This window comes from Ochotona curzoniae, unplaced genomic scaffold (genome assembly GCF_017591425.1).
Source record: "Ochotona curzoniae isolate NIBS_2020 unplaced genomic scaffold, NIBS_Ocur_1.0 scaffold_461, whole genome shotgun sequence".
Lineage (NCBI taxonomy): Eukaryota > Metazoa > Chordata > Mammalia > Lagomorpha > Ochotonidae > Ochotona > Ochotona curzoniae.
This window is the reverse complement of record NW_024467120.1, coordinates 10391384-10411207: the sequence shown is the minus strand read 5'-3', so window position 1 is coordinate 10411207 and position 19824 is coordinate 10391384. Positions and strand designations below refer to the sequence as shown.

At 44.6% G+C, this 19824-nt stretch overlaps 1 protein-coding gene across 1 annotated transcript in view; it reads left to right on the top strand.

Annotated features, from left to right (window-relative positions):
* Positions 1-3714: 3714 nt before the first annotated feature.
* Positions 3715-19824, top strand: part of GPLD1 (glycosylphosphatidylinositol specific phospholipase D1) — a 62533-nt gene continuing 46423 nt past the window's right edge. Inside the window, exons 1-8 of the mRNA XM_040967555.1 lie at positions 3715-3808; positions 3963-4262; positions 7089-7144; positions 10504-10582; positions 12576-12673; positions 13056-13166; positions 14234-14282; positions 15546-15600. Coding sequence (XP_040823489.1) covers positions 4166-4262; positions 7089-7144; positions 10504-10582; positions 12576-12673; positions 13056-13166; positions 14234-14282; positions 15546-15600 — 545 coding nt within the window. The 5' untranslated portion in view covers positions 3715-3808; positions 3963-4165. The remainder of the gene's footprint in view (positions 3809-3962; positions 4263-7088; positions 7145-10503; positions 10583-12575; positions 12674-13055; positions 13167-14233; positions 14283-15545; positions 15601-19824) is intronic.

The window sequence follows — 19824 nt, the reverse complement described above, 5'->3', positions numbered from 1 at the left end:
CTGCTGCAGCAGCCGCGGCGGAGACGCGAGGAGACGGGCCTGCGGGTGCGCGCCCGGTAGCGCGGGGGCCGGGAAGGCGAGGGCGCGGGCTGGAGGTGCGGCGGGGCCGCGCAGCGCCCTCCTGCCGGCGGCTGCGCGCTGCAACTAGCCGGCGCGCTACGCGGCCACTTCTGCGTCTGGGGCTGGAATGGGGGGGTGGGAAAGGCTCGCTACGAGGTGCACCCGCGATTCCCGGTTCTCGGTCGGGTGTGTCTTGACCTGCTGGGACTGATGGGCGCGGGAACGCGGCAGGCGGGTTCTGTGCGTGGGGACTGGGCGGCTGCGTGGCGCCAGCCCTCTGTAACTGCACCCCGAGGTGCCCGTGCGGCTGCGCTCTTTTGGGCACGTGTCTGGTCCTCTCCGTGAATCGGGAAGCAGGTGAGCCTCCTGATGAACAAAGGCACCTTGAAGCTAGGTTTGGAATCCGAATTCAGGACGCGGTGCCTACGAGCGGCGCGCCCTCGGGCCAATCACTTCACCTTATTCTGCTCACGTGTAAAATGGAGCGACCGTTGACCCCTTAGGTTTGTTGTGCGATGGTGCAGCATGTTTAGGGCAGTAGCAGCAGTGACCTTTAAAATAAAATTACCCATTCACTTGAAAGTTTGGTTGGGCCTCCAACTCGGGAAACAGCAAGGAAACTTAAAGGACAAGGAAGATTAAAAAGCAAACGCAGTGGTCCTATGTCGACATGTATTGGTTCAGGTGAAGCACAGACCCATGTACTAGTCCCAGCCGGTCTCCCACTCTATTGAGAATGCTGCTGGCTTCTCCGCAGCGCGTGAATCATTCCTTTTGATTTTATCTTTGTCTGGGACATCGGGTTCTTATTTGCAGAATGCAGCGGCCGTCTTGTCACTCCGGCAACGTGTCTGGCTGGGTCAGAGCGGCTCAGTTTCGGGGGTAGCCGTGGTAACAGCAGGGTGCAGTCTGTGGTGCGTGGATCTGTCCTTTGGCTCCGTTTCAGGGAAGGAGTAGGGGGAACCCGGGAGGGCAGACCCATGGGCGTCGCAGCTGGCCGGGGAGCTGCAGCTCACGGGGGCTGCCTGCCGGAGGAGCCCTGCCGGAGGAGCCCTGGGGAATCTCAGTGTCCTGCACTAAGAGTTCAGATTCCATTTCACGCTGTGCCGGCTCTCCTTCGCATCTCTGGCTTATCCGTTAGGCCCAGTCGGTAGGATGCCTAGGGTCCAGAACGTTTTATTTCTTCTAAAATCAGGAGAAAAAAAAATCCAAACTCTGGTGTATGGTACTCTGTATCAATGCAGATGTAGAATGTGAGTTTTGTTTATTTTATGAAGGGAGAGGCCCACTGGGGTAGGAGGCCTTGGGCCTTATGACCTTCTCCACGCGGTCCTCCTCTTCTCCCTGCTGCTTGGTGTCCTTCAGAGCCCAGCCCAGTCCTTCCTGACCCCTGGCTGGCCCTCAGGCAGAATCTGGCTGGGTGTGTTCACAAGGACCCACAGGACAGACCCCCCCCTCCAGGGGTATGAGCTTTCCACACTCCATTCCCATGAGCCCACCCTGGTCCAGGGCCCCTCCTCCCCACCTCCCTGCCTTCCTCTCTGCCACTTGCTATCATAGCCCACCAGGTGTGTGCCAGCTGTCTGCTTCATCTCAGAAGTTTCTGGATCTCAAAGCTGTAGAAGAATGAGAAACTTCTGAGATACCTGAATTCAACTCAGTTTTGCTCTAGCCACTTGCCTGCATGGCTGTAAAATTTGTGATGCTGAACATCTGCGTGCGGGATCGTTGTTCTTGATGACTTTAAAACTCAGTGAGGAAGATAGCTAATAGAAATTTACCGTGAGCCTTTTCCAGCAGGACAAGTCTTTAGAAGTTTTTTGGGGTGCATGGGTCAGGTGTGTGTCGGTGTGTCTGTGTGATGGACGGACTGACTGACCTCAGAGTAAGAGACAGAGAGCTGTTGCAGGTTGATCCTTCCCCCCAGTGCTCACAATGGCCAGAGTGTGGCTGAAGTTGGGAGTCAGAAACTCAGCCTAGGTTTCCCATGTGCCTATCAGTTCAAGTACTCAGGCCCTCAGCTGCTGCATGTGAAGGTCAGGCACCCTGCTAACAGGATTTCTATTGAATGGTTAGCATCAGCAGATAATGAGTACTTACTATGTGCCAGGCTGTATTTTAACCACTTCACATGTATTTGCCTATCTGAGTAGCAGCTGTCTAAGGTAGACACTGTTATTACGACCGTTTTTATAGATGCTGTTACAGACAGGGAACAGAAGCATAGAGTTCCCTAAGCTGTGCAGTGTGTCTGACACAGAAGGGAGATCCCAGTACGAGGGGGCCAAGTGAAGCCTAGGGCCCTCTGGCTCTCAAGCTCACACCCCCACTCCTGCGTCTGTAACTCCTCAGTGTGGGTCTGTGTGTACACAAATGATCTTCAAAAACAGAACCACGTTCTCACAACTAAGCTACCTATTAGGAGCGGGAGGTGTGGGCGAGAGAAGTGTCTCCATAGACTTATCAGAAAGTTTCTTAATAACGCAAGCTCTGTTTAATCCTTTACAGTCATATCTTTGGTACTTCCTTGGTAACAAAACAGAGAGAAATTCAAGCAATGTTGTTATAGAAGGCCCATGTTCATAACCATCACACCTATTTTATGACAGGTAAAATAATACCTAGTTTATGTATTAAGTCTGACTTAAAACACAGGGAGGCATTTGGGATTTGTCTTCATCAATAATTGAAGCTGTTTGTTTTTCTGAGGCTTTTATATAGATTGTTTTTCTTCTATCTGGTTTCCAAGTGAAAGCAGATAGAAACCAAATAGAAGCTTCTATTATTTTTTATTTTGCCCTGGCAACCCTGTTATTATTATTGATTCACAACTTCTGCGTGTTCCAAGTTTAACACTTTGAGTTACTACTGCCTACCCTGCAGGCTTTGGAAAGTGTGGTGTGAGAGGGAGAAGGCGAAGGTTTTAGCAGGCAGAAGGGGCTAGAAGCCTGCACAAGCCAACGGCCAAGGAGGGCACACTGTGGGGGGGCTGCTGTCTCCTTGTCATGGCACGTGGGTCAGTCAGTGCTGGGAGCCAGCTCACTTGTTCTCTGAATGTCTCCATTTTAATGTGCTCTGAGAGTACTCAGAAGCAGCCCAGCCCGGTGCCATTCTGAGCTGGAGGAGCTGTGGAATTCAGTTCCTTGGAACTAGCAGGTGGCCATGATAAGGTTACAGATTGGGCGTTTAGCCAACAGCTGTCTCAAATCACCATCCTTGACTTACCTGGGGAATGAATGCCACTTCCTCCCGCACTTTGAAAAGCTTCCTGCTTGCCGTGTCAGCCCCACCATTTCCACACATAACTTAAAGCTGATTTCCTCCTGCAGGTTAAGCCTTGCAGACAGGCTCCTTCGTGTCAAGGACCTTCTGCATCTAGCTTTTTCAGATCCTCTTTCTCAGCCCTGAGTCTGCCCCGCCCCAGTACCTCCTGGGGGTCTCAGCATCAGCGAGGGCCGCAAGAATCCGCAGTCAGACCCTGCAAACAGGCTCCAGGTGGCAGAGTCCCATAGCTTGGCTGGAGGGAACTGACCAGGAGTAGCTGCTGTTGTGTAATCACATCCACGTGTTAGTATCTGTTGCCAAATACTGAAGAGAAGTCGGTTCCAGCTGATCACCATAAAAGCTTTCCCAACACCGGGGTTGGCAGACGGCAGAAGCAGGGCGACTGGTGTTTGGAAAGGACTTGAAGCATCCGCCCTGGGGAGGCGAGGCTCTTTGATGTGTGTTTTCCTATTGCTGTGCACAGGTAAGTCTGTGTTTGAGCAAGCAAGATCGATTTGGAGCAGCCTTGCTGGTATCTGCACACGGATTTTAGGTGAAGGAAAACCTCTGTGAGAAAGTGCTGTGCTTCTAGCTAGAGACTCGGAGAACTCAGTCACTTGCTTCTTTTCTCCTGACAGGCAGTTTGTTTGCTGTTTGGTGAGGTTCAACAGTAGTTGGACAGTGGACTTTGTTGGAAAGCGATCGTGTTCTGTGATGAGACTTGGTTTCCTTTGTCAGTGATCTGCACAGAGGGAAAGCAGTGGGCCTGGCCTGGCCGCGGAGCCACATTGCTGCCTCTACTCTGCATCAGCTCATCCCGAGGTGCCCGAGGGAGTGAGAGATGCCTGTAGTCCGCCAGTGGCCTGCCCTGCTGCTTTTGCTGGCTTCCACCTGCTCCTTGGGGTCGCCGTGTGGCCTTTCAACACACGTAGAAATCGGTGAGTACTGGGGCCTCGTGTTACACAGAGGACAAGAAATCTGCCAGCTGACACGAAGGCAGAGTTTGATAGTTTGCCCTGCTTGATGCTGGGGGAGGGAGGAAGTGGTGATAGGGAGCACTCAGGACGGGAGCTGGTGGCTGGGAGTTCAGGGGAGGGAAGCAGCAGAGCTGGTGTCCCTTAGAGCACTGGATCCTGAGTGTTTCTTGGGGTGGGAAGGTGGGGAATGAGGAACATGGTGAAGGAAATGTTGTAGTGGAGTAGAACTGACAGAATGGGTCAGAGAAAGGGTGGAATATGGGTAGAAGTGAGGGTGTGTTTTTATTCCCCTTCACTTCCAGGGACAGGCCTTCCCAAGTCAGGGGGTCATATGTGGCTTTGGGAATGAGGGTCTGAATCTGAAGGTCGTTGTTTCAGGCAGGTTGCCTGACTGAGGAGTTTGCGTTGGAGATGTCCATTGAGCTAGGAGGGGTGGATTACAAACCCGTGCCCCTGATCCCCAGCGCAAAGGCAGAGGGATCTGGGTAGAGGCAGATGGAAACAGATTTTGAATGTTTTTCCCCCAAAGTTATTGAAACACAATTGACAAATGAGCTCAGTTGATGTTTTTCATATGTTGTGAAATGGCCATAATTAAGATGACCAATGTCTCATTACATAGTGAATTTTAGCTTGTGTGGTAAGAACACTTAAGATTTACTCTGAACCAAAGAATTTGGTTCATATACTAAGGATATGCAGTAACTTGTTAAGTCTCCTAACATGTGGGAACTGAACCAGTTTGTAACATTAAGAAGCTACCCTTACCTCGGAGATGGTATTTTAAGAGATTATTAAGGCAGAGTAGTAGAGGGGTATTTCCCAAATGGTTGCAACAGCTGGGACTGATCCAGGCTGAAGCTAAGAAGCCCATAGCTCCAGCTAAGTCTCCCACATGGGTTTGGGGCCCAAGAAACTGGGCCATTCTCCTTTGTTCTCCCAGGCACATAAGGGTGCTAGGTTGGAAGTAGCGTTGCCAGGACTCTTAACTGGTACTCGCTATATCTTTGTTCAAAGGTGACAGTGTAACTCGCTGTGCCACAGGGCCAGTCCCAAATATTTATATTCTTTAGCAATCTTCTGATTAGCTTCAGGCACACCTGATGCTGGGAAGTTTTCTCTAGTTTAAAATCAATGCTAGTGTCTTCCATTCTCGGGAATTCCAGAGAATCACAAGATTTCAGATTAAATGTGAAGGCTTGTGAATGCCAAGTAGATGTGGATAGTCACTGGCACACCATCTTAGGACACTAGTGGTGTAGATCCCAGTCCTCTCACATTGCAGCTGAAAAGACTGATCCTACAGCTGACTTGCAGGTGGCCTCCCTAAAACTATGTGTCCTGTCAGCTGGTCCCCATGTTCTTTCCATGACACATTGGTTGATGAAGGGACTCCGTTCCAGTTGTGCTGTAGTTCAGAGGTAGGACTGAAAGATTTGCTGTGTCTCTTGGTCCCCTGTAGAGTGAAAGGTTGAATTGCTCAGAGTTCTAGGGTCCCCCAGTTGTATGCTGTGTGTGAAACTAACAGTAGTTGAAGAGGAACAAAACATAAATGGAAGCAGGCAACTTTTTAATGTTGAGTTGAAAATGCTACCTAAATTTTAATAAAGTCAGGTAACTGACTTTATTCAGGAGCTACCAAATAAAGGTTCTAACAGATATTTCAAGATACCTGTATAAAGGCAATTCAGAAAGGTCCTAGCAAGATCAACTTCAAAAATGTTTATTTTGGTTCAAAAAATTTTAGAAATTCATGCATAGCTACTTCATACTACACATTTTCTATGAACTTTTTCACTTACCTACAAAGGTATAGACATATGTGAATCTAATCAAAGGAATTTCTGAAGAATTGTTTTTTTTTTTATTTCTGTTTTTAAAAAATCCTGAGACCTCCCAACATTTGGTGACTTTAGAAACCTGTTGGTTCACTTTTTCCTCACTAAAGGCCAAAGTGGGAGGTTGGTGTTGACATAAGCTCATTAGGATTGATCTCCTCTAGTAGCTGGGGTGTAGACATCACTGCAGTCCATGTGGGGACCCAATGTGTGGGTTGGCTGGGGTGTAGACATCACTGCTGTCCATGTGGGGACCCCATGTGTGGGTATCTCGCAGTCCTGTTCATGGAATGGCAGTGGGTTGGATATCTTTATTTTGTGAATGTAAAATTTGGATAGATGTACAGTAGAAAAAGCCATCCCTTTGACTATCCTCCCCATTAAGGTCTAAGATGAGGGCTGGTGGGGGCAGCACTAGGAGAGGGGGGGCCTGTTGAACTGACTTGACCTCCCAGAGCTGGTCCGATGTTGCAGAACCTTGGGGGTTTGTTGACTTGGTCTGTGGCTCAAACCCATGCCTGGGTTTCCCCTCTGACTTCTGAGGCAAACTGGTGATAAGTTTGGTTCTTGCACTTCTCCTATGTCGGTGTGCGTGTCACAGTTCTCATCAGTTTCATGTGAGAATGGCAGAAATCACATGATAGTTATTTATAAATCTTGCATGGGAGAGAACTGAAACAGTGTGGTTAAGTGACTTTTGGAGTCACACTCAGGATCATAGAACTAATTCAGCTGAAGATTTAAATCACCAAGCAGTTTTGACCTGTATGAGGATTGTTGGAGCATAAATATTGTGTAAATCTTTGTGCCTAATGTAGATTCCAAGTGAGAACAAACTTCCTGCTCTCATGACAGTTGACAACTGAATTTATGTATCTTTGAAAATGGTCTCTAGTAAGTTCTGTTCTCAGCTGCAGTTGAACTCAACTGACTGACTTACTTTCCTTAGGACACCGAGCTCTGGAGTTTGTCCACCTTCCAGAAGGGCATATTAACTACAAAGAGGTATAAAGCTTGACTTTTTCTTCTATTTGGGGGCATTACTTTTCCTTTGTTGTTGCTGAGAAATATCATAGTAAATGGTCAGTTTTGGAAGCAATTTTTATATCTGTAAAATATTATGAGTTAAAGAGGTCTGTCTCCCCCCTCCCACCCAAGTCCCATGTGTTCCTTGAAAGTTTTACGTATGCATAAAGTATAGATGCTTTAAATGTTAAATATTAATTTTAATTGGTTAGTTATGAGGAGCATATAAAATATTTTAAATGGCATGTTTTGATAGCTTATAATTAAAATTATTTTCCACTTTTTGTAACTATTGCACACAAATGACTTTACCAGGAGAAGGGTGATCTTATGAATCGGTAATTCACAATAGAGTAGTCTGGGTCACTTTTAGCCGCCTTTAGTTCAATCCACTTGTACTATGTGCATCATTTCTTGTGCTGTAATTGAATAGCTTGTTGGGACAAAGTTAACTCCTAAAATTTCTGAGAGTAGTTAAGTTGAAATTTTTCATGAAATCTGAATTGGATTGGACTATTACTGGACAACACAGTGTGGAAGGCAGGATAATAGAATCTACTATATGTTCCAAACACATTGAAGCAGAGAGAAGTTGAAATTAGGACAAATATGCATATTCCTTCTGTACAGCTTGCCCGATTGTTGATTGGTTACCGTGTTTGTTTTTTCATCTTCTCCCTTTGTATGTAGTGCTCTTACCCTGAACCATTTGAGACTAGCTAGCTAGTCAGTTTGGCACCTGGTAGTCCTTAAAAACAAGGATGTTGTCCTACAGAATTTAACTAGGACATAATAGCACTGAAATAGCACTATCATCCCATTCTTGGCCTTCATTTCAATTTTATTTGAAAAGCAGAATTTTTAGAATGAGGAGAGAACAGTCTCCCATCCAATGGCTCACTTACTAAATGGTTGCAATGGCCATAATAGCTAATCAAAGCTGGAAGACAGGAACCAGAAGTGCTTCCAGGATTCCCACATAGGTGCAGGGCAATGAGCTGCCAGAGTGCTCTGAGCTCTATCCTTTGGGGTTCTTATGGAAAGTTCTTTATTGCTTAGACATGATTAGAGCATGAACATTTGTGTCAATATGTGATTGGATGAAAGGGATGCAATCCAAAGACTGGGTGAACTCGGCCAGTTCCTGCTGTTCGGATTCTTCTTGCCATCGCTATGCAGCAATCCTCCCTTGAATAGGGCAGGGTCTGTTCCTGAAATGGGGGTCTTAAATTGCCCATCAGACAAGTGAGGTCAGTGCATTTCCCATGGCCAACACCAAGAAAAAAAAAGGCAGGGGAAGAGTAATGTTTCTCAGACCTGTCTTGGGGAGGAGAGATCTAGGATTAAAAATATGTATTTTTTTATTGCAAAGGTAGATTTACAGAGAGAAGACAGATCTTCCATCCACTGGCTCACTTCCCAAATGGCTGGAGCAGAGGCAATCTGAAGTGAAGAGCCCAGTGACTCCTCCAGGTCTCTGTGGTTATAGGGCCATGGCCTTTGGCCATCCTTTGCTGCTTTACAAGGCTATAAGCAGGGAACTAGATAGGAAGTGGAACAGCCAGGACATGGACTATCACCCAATGGAATGTAGGTGCTACAAGTGGATGTTTAACTTAATACATCATGGCACCATCCTCAAGAAATTCCAGTTTCTATGGCTGGTCTTGGAAGTTATGGATCAAGAACTGTGGAGGGAGCTCAAGACACAGTATCACAAGGGTAAATAGCCTTAAATGCTCAAACTGAGTTTCTTCAAAACTATCTTCAGGTTTGCTTCCACACTTTTTTCTGTTTCATCTTTGGCAATTCCATAGGTACTGTTGGTACTTTGTTACAGTATTGACATTTTAATTTTTAACTTGTTAATGGAATTAAATAATGTTTTAAAGATACATTTACCTTTACTGGCAAGTCAGATATACAGAGAGGATGTGAGACAAAGATCTTCCATTCTCTGGTTTACTCCCCAAGCGGCTGCAAGGCTCAGCTCCAGCCATATCTGAAGCCAGGAGCTAGGAACATATTCTGCGTTTCCCACGCAGGTGCAGGGTCCCAAGACTTTAGGCCATCCTCTACTGCTTTCTTGGGCAACAAGCAGGGAGCTAGTTGGGAAGTAGGCAGCTGGGACACGAATTGGTGCCCATATGGGTTCCTGGCACATTCAAAGCGAGGACTTTATCTATGAGGGTACTGTACCAGGCCTGCATTAAATGTATTTCCAAGTGTATGTATTTAAAAAACTTTTCTGCCACCTCTTGCTATTGTGGCCATCTGGGGGGTGAACCAGAGAATGGAAGACCTCTGTCTCTCCTCTCTAAGAGCTGCCTTTCAAATACTTCTTAAATGTGATCTCAAACAACAAAATTTATGGTAATTCTAAAAGCACAAAAGAATTAATCTTGTGGTAGACCACAGGTGGTGATGCTAAGGGAGTGTATACATACAGATGTTATCTATCTGCATTCTTAGAGTTGGAACCTGAAAAGATGACAGCCATTGTCCATGGACTCTTGGGAGCCCTCACATAGAGCTGTGTTTTTCTCACCTGTGAATCCTCTTGTCACCAGCCAGCTTTGGGTCAGTAAAGTAGCATCAAGGAAATCCTATTCTATTGAGTGGACAGAATATAATGGGGACAAAATGTAGTCCTGATACACTGAAATAAAATGATGGCGTTGTGGCTGTTGCTGAAGGACTGCATTATGATAGGGGGAAAAACAGTAGCACCAAGGGTAAAAAAAGGAAATTCCTGAGCTTAAGGAACTGCATTACGAAAAATTTTAAAAAGTGATTGTAGGGCCTGGCGCGGTGGCGCAAGTGGTTAAGGTCCTCACCTTCACGCCCGGGATCCCATATGGGCGCTGGTTCTAATCCCAGCAGCCCCGCTTCCCATCCAGCTCCCTGCCTGTAGCCCGGGAGAGCAGTCGAGGACAGCCCAAAGCTTTGGGACCCTGCACCCACGTGGGAGACCCTGAAGAGGCTCCTGGCTTCGGATTGGCATAGCATCGACCGTTGCGCTCACTTGGGGAGTGAATCATCGGATGGAAGATCTTCCTCTCTCTCTCCTCTCTGTATATCCGCCTTTCCAATAAAAAAATAATAAAAATAAATCTTTTTTTAAAAAAGTGATTGTAGGTACTTCCTAATTATCCTGTCTGGTAGGAAAGAACCTGGAGTCTTGTGTTGTAGCATTTGGATCTCAAATGAATTTCTGTTGTTTGTGACTGCCTGCCCGTTAGCATCCTCACGGTGCTGGGGTCTCCTGGTTGGGGGCCATGGGTTCTGCAGTGCCCAGCTCGTTTATCTGCCTCCCTGACCCTGTGTTTTCCTCTCAGCTGCTGCTCGAGCACCGGGATGCATATCAGGCTGGAACTGTGTTTCCTGACTGTTTCTACCCCAGTATCTGCAAAGGAGGTGAGGTGACATCTTGCAGCCCAACAGTGTCACTTCTACTTAGTTAATGGGAATGGTTGTTATTTTAAAAATATTTGATACTGTGCATTTCACTGACCTAGCCCACATGGCTGTATCTTCCATTTAGTCAAAATGTACCTGCTTAAGCACAGAAGCTGAAAAGGGGTTTTGTTTTGTGTTTTTGCTGCTGCTGCTGTGAGAGAGAGAGAGAGAGAGAGAGAGAGAGAGAGAGAGAGAGAGTGTGTGTGTGTGTGTGTGTGTGTGTGTGTGTGTGTGATGAAAGCCATTTGAAGTTTCTACTGCTTTGCGGCATAAGAGAAGCATTTTGCAAGAGGTCAGAAGAAATGTTTGTTCCTTTTAAATAGCCTAAGTGACCTTGAGGCCCAGCAGGCCACAGTAGGTACACTTTGAAGCTGAGCAACTTGAGGAGCACGTGATAAGAACACTGTTTTCGAAGGTGTGGGTGCATCCTTTTCTATAAAATTACATGGATAGTGCAGGGGGCAGGGATTACTGGAGCTGTGGCCAGAGAGCTCTACATGGAGAAGGCAGCTCAGGAACCCAGCCATCCAGCACAACCCCATAGAAGGAGCACTGAAAGACCAAGCACCCCAACTTCCCTTTTTGTCTTTTCTCTGATTACCTGCTGATTCTTTCTGTTGGCGAAGTCCAACGAAACAAAGACAAGAAACTGATCAAGAAGCCAGTTGAGGCAGGTGACCTCACTGACCTTACGGGATGGCAGCAGATGGAGAGTGAATACCTAGAGGTGACTGAAAACCACCAGCATGCATGGTCTTCTTGGGACAGTTCTCATTTAGAGGTCACCTTCCATTTTCTTATTCTTTTAACACAAATGCTTTCAGTTGGTGAACCCCAGGGCTATTTGTGGCTTAGGATCCCTGGCATCTAAGCTTTTATATTTCTCATTTATGAGGATTTTTCTTTTCTGTTTTCCTCTTTGTTAATAACTACTGCAGTCCTATTATTTTGCCTACATTTTTCAGTTGTCCTTTTAACATACTCTCATTCTAGCATTTTTCCAAACTGTATCCATAGGGGCTATATTATACCTTTGTCATAATGCTCCCTTGATACATGAAAAAGAAAGCAAAAGGATTATTTTGACCAAATTAGAGATACGTTGCTTAATGTTTGCCATGTCTAGTGACAAACACAACCACAATGATAAAGGTTGTGAGAGAAAAAGCCGTGTAAACTGCGATGTGTCTATGAAGCAATAGGTACTTCCTTATGTGACATGAAGATTAGGATCAGTGTGATAAAGAGACCTATCGGAAAGAATTATGCTGCACATGAGTTCCTTTTGATGATTAAATACAGCATCCTCCTAGATTTTTATGACTATTGCCAAACTCTTTCATCTCAGATGTGTCTGATTCATCCATTCTTTCCCTTTGGCGATTCACTGTTACTGCAGCTTTTGAAAGAACTTAACTTCCCTGGGTATTTGGTTGCCAAAGGAGAATCTCAGCTTTTATAGTGATGTTGCACTGGTTTACCTAACAGTTAATTACACTCTGTTCCAGTTGCCCTTGTTGTTGTCATCACAAACAGGATCAGAAACAGACCTGACTTGGCCTTGGCTTGAGAGCTTGGGCTTTGGGGCAGAGCTGGGCTAACCGCTGTCCTAACCTCCAGCCCAAATTCCTGTTGCAAGATATCAAACAGAAACCTTGAAGAACCCAAAAGCCAATACTTACCACCTCAGTTTGAGGGTACAGACATGGAAACGCGTTCACCTTGCTGTAGGTGATGCAGGCCGTGCATGCACTAGGATTTGTGGTATCAGCCAAGGCCATACCTGTCCCAGAGTCTGGGCTGGCTTACCTGTTCTAGAGCTTTCTGTGACTGTCCCAGGGGTTTGGAGAAGGGATCAAGCAGATGGCAGTGAAGTAGGTGGTCGGGGGGGATTTGTTGGGAGGTCTTGATTTTTAGGAAGGAACTCAGAGCCTGGCTTTTGCTCCTGCAGGAAAGTTCCATGATGTATCGGAGAGCACTCACTGGACGCCGTTCCTCAATGCAAGCATTCATTACATCCATGAGAACTATCCCTTACCCTGGGACAAGGTAGGCACCTCAGACCCCAAGACCAGCCCCAGTCCTGCCAAACAGTTTCCATGCCTACTGTATTACATTTGGACCCTCCTCCCCCCAACTGTGGTACCTTCCATGCCAGACATAGTGCTTGGGATATAGTAGATAGCTAATTAACTCTTTACTACGTTAATAAAGATGAAAGGGTATGTCCAATGGGAATTAATTTGAAAGCACTCTTAAGGTACTGCCAAAACATTTACCACTGTCCTTTGTAGTTCATGGTAACTAGAAATTAGACATACTTGCCTGTGATAGATTAAATCTGTAGTGGAGATGAAACTATTTATGAAAAAATGTAGTGTGGATAGAAATTTAGCCACATGTTGGTTGACTGCGATGGCTTGTTTGGCAGGACACGGAGAAGTTGGTGGCTTTCTTATTTGGAATCACCTCCCACATGGTGGCAGATGTTAGCTGGCATAGCCTGGGTATCGAACAAGGATTCCTGAGGACAATGGGAGATGTGAGTTTGTGACTTCATGGTTCATGGCTATCCTGGTGTGATTTCTCAAGCTCCAAAAAGCAGGGGTGGGGGGTTGGAGGGAAGAGGATGTCTTTGGAAAGAATAAAGATTATTCAGAAGTCATGTGTCACAGGTGGGAATGAGACTTCTCATCTGAAGTCATGTGAAGCCATGTATGGTTTAAGGTGATCTTTTCCCATTCTAGCGCCCTGGGTAAATTCATCCACAGGGCAGATGATCAATGTGCGTGAAAGGCAGTGAGATCTGTGATTTAGATGCAAACAATATTTGATAAGTTGTATTATTCAAGGTGTGTGTCTCTATAAGGTTAGGGATACTAGCCACTTTGTTTAAAAGTAATAGCTCTCCTTTTTTGTGATAAATTTTTCTACATGAAAATAAACATTTTCTCAAGCTTAAAATTATGACCTTAGGAGGTCCTTCTGGTCAATAGTTTATATTCCATTATTATAGAATTATCGTTTAAAGGATTTGTTTTACTTGAAAGAGGGGGTGGAGAGATGGCTCTTGTATCTGCTGGTTCACTCTCCAAATAGCTACAATGACCAGAGCTGGGATAATCCAAAGCTGTGGGAACCAGGAGTTTATTCTGGATGCAAAGACTCAAGGACTTGGGCCATCCTCTGCTGCTTTCTAGGGCACATTAGCAGGGAGCTGGATGGGAAGTGGAGCAGCTGGGACTTGAATTGGTGCCTATTTGAGATGTCAGTGCCACAGATAAAGGATTAGCCTGATATGCCACCACATGGGCCCATAAAGCTATTGTTTACAGGTTATGTATAAAATGAGTCCAAGTTTGAACATCCGTGGAAAAGACTGAGAACTCCAATTGGGTACTTACCCTGGGAGGCACAATTGCTCTAGGTGGCTTTAGTATTAACTCATTTGTGAATATCATTTTTGGGTTTTCACTGGCAAAATGTTTGAATCCCATGGGTGTCGTCATGACGCTCCGGCGTTAGGCTGTCGGCATCCCTGGGTGCTGCGTTGCGGGCTGAGGGCTGGGCATGGACTGTGATCTACAGGTGACTCTCTTTCTTTCTCAGATTGATTTTCACGGCTCCTACCCTGAGGCTCATTCGGCTGGCGATTTTGGTACTGTTTATTTACACCTGCCAGGTTTTCTGCTGTGATAGTTCTAGTGACCATACAATGAACTCGCTACTGAATGGCAAACATTTTAAAATATTTTCTCAGTGGCCTATTTTAATGCATTACATGCATCCTTCTTTTAATACATCTATGCCTAGGTAGTTGTTTCTGCATGTTTTTTCAAAACTATTTTGATTGAATTCTATCATCTCAGAAAACTTTGCTTTTTAAAGATGTATTTAGTTTTGTTTGAAAAGTAGAATTAGAGAAAAGGAAGGGCAGAGAGAAAGAGGTATTCCAACCATTAAGTCACTCTCCAAATAGCTGAAATGGCCAGAGTTAGGCTCGCCGGTCTGAAGCCAAGAACCTAGAGCTTCCTCTGGGTCACCCATGTGGGTGCAGGGAGCCCAAGGGCGTGCCATCCTCTGCTGCTTTCCTATGCCATAAGTAGGGAGCTGGTTAGGAAGTGGAGCAGCTAGGACTCAAGTCGGTGTCCATATGGGATGCTGGTGTCACAGCAGGAAAACTAGCCTGCTCTACTATGGTTCTTGAAACCTACTTTTATACTTGATGAAAATTCAATAGCTGGAACCTGCTAATTACCTAATACTTGGTTTTTATTGCTAACTTGTAACAAGAGATAATGGAGTTTATTTTTCAAAAAAATTTTATTGGAAAGGCAGATTTACAAAGAGGAAGAGCAGAAGGATCTTCCACCTATTGGTTCACTCCTGACATGGCTGCAATGGCCGGAGTTGAGCCTATCCAAAACCAGGAGCTTCTTCCAGGTCTCCCACGTGGTTGCAGGGTCCCAATGCTTTGGGCCATCCTTCACTGCTTTCCTAGCTATAAGCAGGGAGCTGGATGGAAAGCGGAGCAGCTGGGACATGAATCAATGTCCGTGTGGGATGTTGGCACTTGTAAGCAGAAAATTAGCTGATTGAACCATCACATTGGCCCCAGAAATTTTCTTTTAAATACACAACTAGATATTGAATTGTATTTAAACTTTTAGGGTCTCTCTTAAGGCAAAAAAACAAAACCAAAAATAACCCCTTTGTTTATATGGATGATCTTTCTTAATAAGTTTTACTAGCTAAGACTTAGTTTTTTTATTTTTAAAGCAATCTTCTATTTTAGATACAAGTACATCTCAAACATTTGCGAACATGAAGAGCCAATAATGTGGTTTGTGAAAACTGTTGGACTAAGCACCCTGTTTGTCACTTATTCATCCATCCAATGTCAATATTTTTCTCACTGTAGGTGGAGATGTGGTGAGCCAGTTTGAGTTTAATTTTAATTACCTGGCACGACGCTGGTAAGAACCATGTCTGTTTATATATGGGATTTCTGAATGGCATGTGGGGCTTTGATGCTTTACAAAATGCAGCATCTACCATAATTAGTCTTGTGCATTTGTAAATATCTACGTTATTTTTAATGAGAGCATAATCTACATATCTATGGGATAGAATATGGTATTTTGATATGAGTATGATGTGTACTGATCAGATTAAGAATATTAGCGTCTATCAATGCAAACATCACTTGTAGAAATAAGATGTTAGAAATGATAGAACCTTTGCTGGAAGGTTCAAAATCCTCTTCTAGCTCCTTTGAAATATACAGTAATATACATGACTATCATCACTGCTCTGCTCCCTTCACATTACGGCTGGGTACCTGTTGAACAAGCTCGTTTCAGCTTCTCCCCCATACTCCCCTGGCCTGATTTTCTACTGTGAGATCAATTTCCTAATCCAGATTTTCCATGTGAATGAAATCATGAGAGATCTGTGTGTCCATGCCAGGTTTATTTCATTTAGTATGTTTTATAGGTTCATTCATGGTCTTGCAAATGATGGGATTTCCTTGTCTGTTCTGGCAGTGACTTGTGTTCTCGTGTGTGTGTGTGTGTGTGTGCGCGCACTTCAGTTGTCCATTTACCTGTTGCTAGACCCTGTGGTGGATACCATATCTAGGTTACTGTGGATGGGGCTGCCATAAGTGTGGCAGTGCAGCTATCTTTCTGCTATGCTGACTTCATTTCTTTCTGTTGTATACCCAGTAGTAAGACTGCTGGGTCATGAGATTTTTTTTTTTTTTTAGTGCCTTTGCAAGTTTTGAAAATTCAAATTACAAATTAGAGTAGTCTCAAGTAGATTTTTGGAAAACAAACATTCCAAGCCTATAAAAATGTGTATTTATCGGGCTGGCACCGGCAGTGCTGACATCCCATGTGGGCACTGGTTCAAGTCCTTGCTGTTCCACTTCTGAACCAGCTCCCTGCTAGTACACCTGAGAACGGTGGAGGTTAGTCTCTGTGCTTGTGGCCCTGTACCCATGTGGCAGACCTGGTTCCTAGATTTGGCCTGGCCCAGCCCTGGCCTTTGCAGCCATTTGGGGAGTGAACCAGTGGGTAGAAGATCTGTTTTTCCCTCTCTCTAACTCTACTTTTTTTTTTTTTTTTTTTTTGGATTTCAGTTATACTTTATTGCTAATACTGACGCTTGCTGCTCTGAGGGATACTTTTCTTTTTTTTTATTGTTATTAACATTGTATTATGTGATACAGTTTTATAGGCACTGGGGATTCCCCCCACCCCTCCCATACGCCTCCCCCCATAGTGGATTCCTCCACCTTGCTGTATGACCACAGTTCAAGTTCAGTTGAGATTCCTTCATTGTAAGCATATACCTAGCATAAAGTCCAGCGTCTTATTGTCCAGATAAGTTCAGTGGCCTCTTGGGGAGACCTTCTCTGGTCTGAAGGTAGAGCTAACAGAATAAAGTTCCGGTCAGTTAAAAGCCCCAACAAAACCTCAGTATCAATATGCAACATTATGGAATTAATTGACATAGTATTGAGTAAACAATATGTTAAAAATAATGCAAGTTCCATTCTTCAAAACATCTGGGTTGAGACAGTATCAATGACAGGTTCAAAAAATAACAACAAACAACCAAACAAAAATTACAGGTTAAATCAAGGCAAACATGTGATATCTAACCTTTTGGGATTCGCTCATTTCCCTTAGCATTATAGTTTCCAGTTGGGCCCATTTAGCCACAAAGAACTGCATTTTGTTTTTTTTAATAGCTGAGTAGTATTCCATGGAGTAGATGAACCAAAGCTTTCTTATCCAATCTTCTGTTGATGGGCATTTCGGTTGCTTCCATGTTTTTGCAATTACTGATTGTGCTGCTATGAACATAGGGATGCATGTTGGTTTGTCGTAAAACAGGTGTTTTGGATATATTCCTAGGAGTGCTATTGCTGGGTCATATGGTATGCAGATTTTGCTAACTCTACTTTTTAAGTAAGCTTTTAAAGTATAGTAAAAAAAAATTATATACTATAATTCCTTTTATCTAAGCTGACAAACTAAATAATTTTGCACGCCAGTGCATATGTAATGAATGTATGGAGAAAAGCAACAATGGTTGGCATGGAAACTAAGAAAATGGTTATCCCTGGTGGGAGCCAAGGGAATTTGATTAGAAAGGGAAACTGAGAATTCTAAGATGTCGGTAACACTATTTCTTCAGGAAGGGAAACTACACAGGGCACATCCTCCAGGGCTTCTTCCATGTCTCCCACATGAATGCAGGATGCAGGGTCTAAAGCATGTGGACCATCCTCTGCTGCTAGCATGGAGCTGGATCAGAAGTGGAGCACCTGGGACTGGAGCTGACATCCAAACAGGATGCTGGCATCATGGGTGGTGGCTTTACCTGCTGTGCCATGACACTGTGCCCCCTTGATTAAAAATCTAAATGATTTATTTGAAAGGCAGAGCAACAGAGAGGGAGACTGACATCTTCCACCTGTTGATTCACTCCTCAAATGACAGTGACCATGGCTGGGCCTGATAACAGCCAAAAGCTTTGCATCCCATCTGGACCTGACACATGGGAGGCAGGAGCCCAAGCACTCGGACTATCTTGCCATGCCTTCCTAGACACACTAGCAGGAAGCTGGATCAGAAGTGGAATAGCCATGACTCGACCTGGTGCTTGGGATGCCAACATCACATTGGTAGTATAGTCTGCTGCACTGCAACATAGTTCTTATTTTTGAGAATAGCATTGATATGCTGTATGTTTCAATGTATAAATGCACTTTACTTCTATGTCCATCAATATTAGTTTTACATGGTTTTGCTTTCTACATGGTTATTGCTATGAGCAGTTTATATTCACATTCAAACACTGGCATCCCATATGGGCACTGTTTTGTGTCCCAGCTGCTCCACGTCCCATCCAGCTCCCTGTTTGTGACCTGGGGAAAGCAGCAGAGGATGGCTTATGTCCTTAGGATGCTGCATATAAGTGGGAGGCTAGGGGGACATTTCTGGCTCCTGGCTTTGGATTGGCTCAGTTGTCATCTGGGGAGTGAACCAACAGATGGAAGATCTTTCTCTGACTCTCCTCTTTGTGCATCTGTCTTTCTGGTGAAAATAAATCTTTTTAAAACTATTGCAGTTAACTCTATCTAATGTGTTTTTGTCCTTGTTACTAATCACCTTCCATGCACACCCATCCTGCCCCATTGCCACTCACCCTCACCAACCTCTAGTAATAACTCTTCTAAGTTCAGGTGAACCATGTTCTAGTTTATTTTTGAAATGCAGAGAGATAGACTCACACAACCTGAGAGTGTCTAATGCTTTTTCTCGGCTGCCTGCAACAGCCAGGATTTAATCTGAGTCTCCTGTACAGGAATCTAAGTATTCAGACCATTATTTGCTATCTCCCAGGGCATGCATAAGCTGAAAGTTAGAATTGGGAGCAAAGCTGGGACTTGGACCAGTACTAACACATAGGGTGCTGGTGTCCTAAGTAAGCAACATCTCAACTTCAAGCTGTTTACCCTGAGTCAACTTTAATTTCCCCAAAGGAGACAGAACATGTATTACTGACTTCCAGTTTAATCCATCTTGCAGCACATGTCCCAATCTTATTTTTTATGACTAATTTGTGCTGTTCTGTCCAGTCATCTGTTGATGGACATGTGGGTTAATCCCATATATTGGCTGTTGTACACAACACTACAGTGAATGTGAGAGTGAAGGTATCTCTTGATATGCTGATATAATTTCATTTCCTTCTGATCAATACCCAGAAGTGGGATATCTGGGTCATGTGGTAGATCTATTTTTAGTTTTGGTGAAGGCAGCTTGGAGAACTTTACTAACTTGCATTCCTAACAATAGTGTGTGCACATTCCATTTTCTCTGACCTTCTTGGCAATTTTATTTATACCCTCTGATGATAGCCATTCTTATTGGAGTGATAGGAGGGCCTGTCTACTTTTGATACGAATTTCCCTGATGGCTTTTGACATGAATAATTTCCTCATATTAATTGGCCATTTGTGCTTATTTTGAGAAATGTGTGCAGAGCCATTTCTTAAACTGGACTGTTGATTTTTTTTTTTGCATGTTCCCTATATATTCTGGATATGTCATTTGTCAGAGGCATTGTTTAGACATATTTCCTCCCATTCTACCATTTATTCTTTGTTATTTGCTATGCAGAAT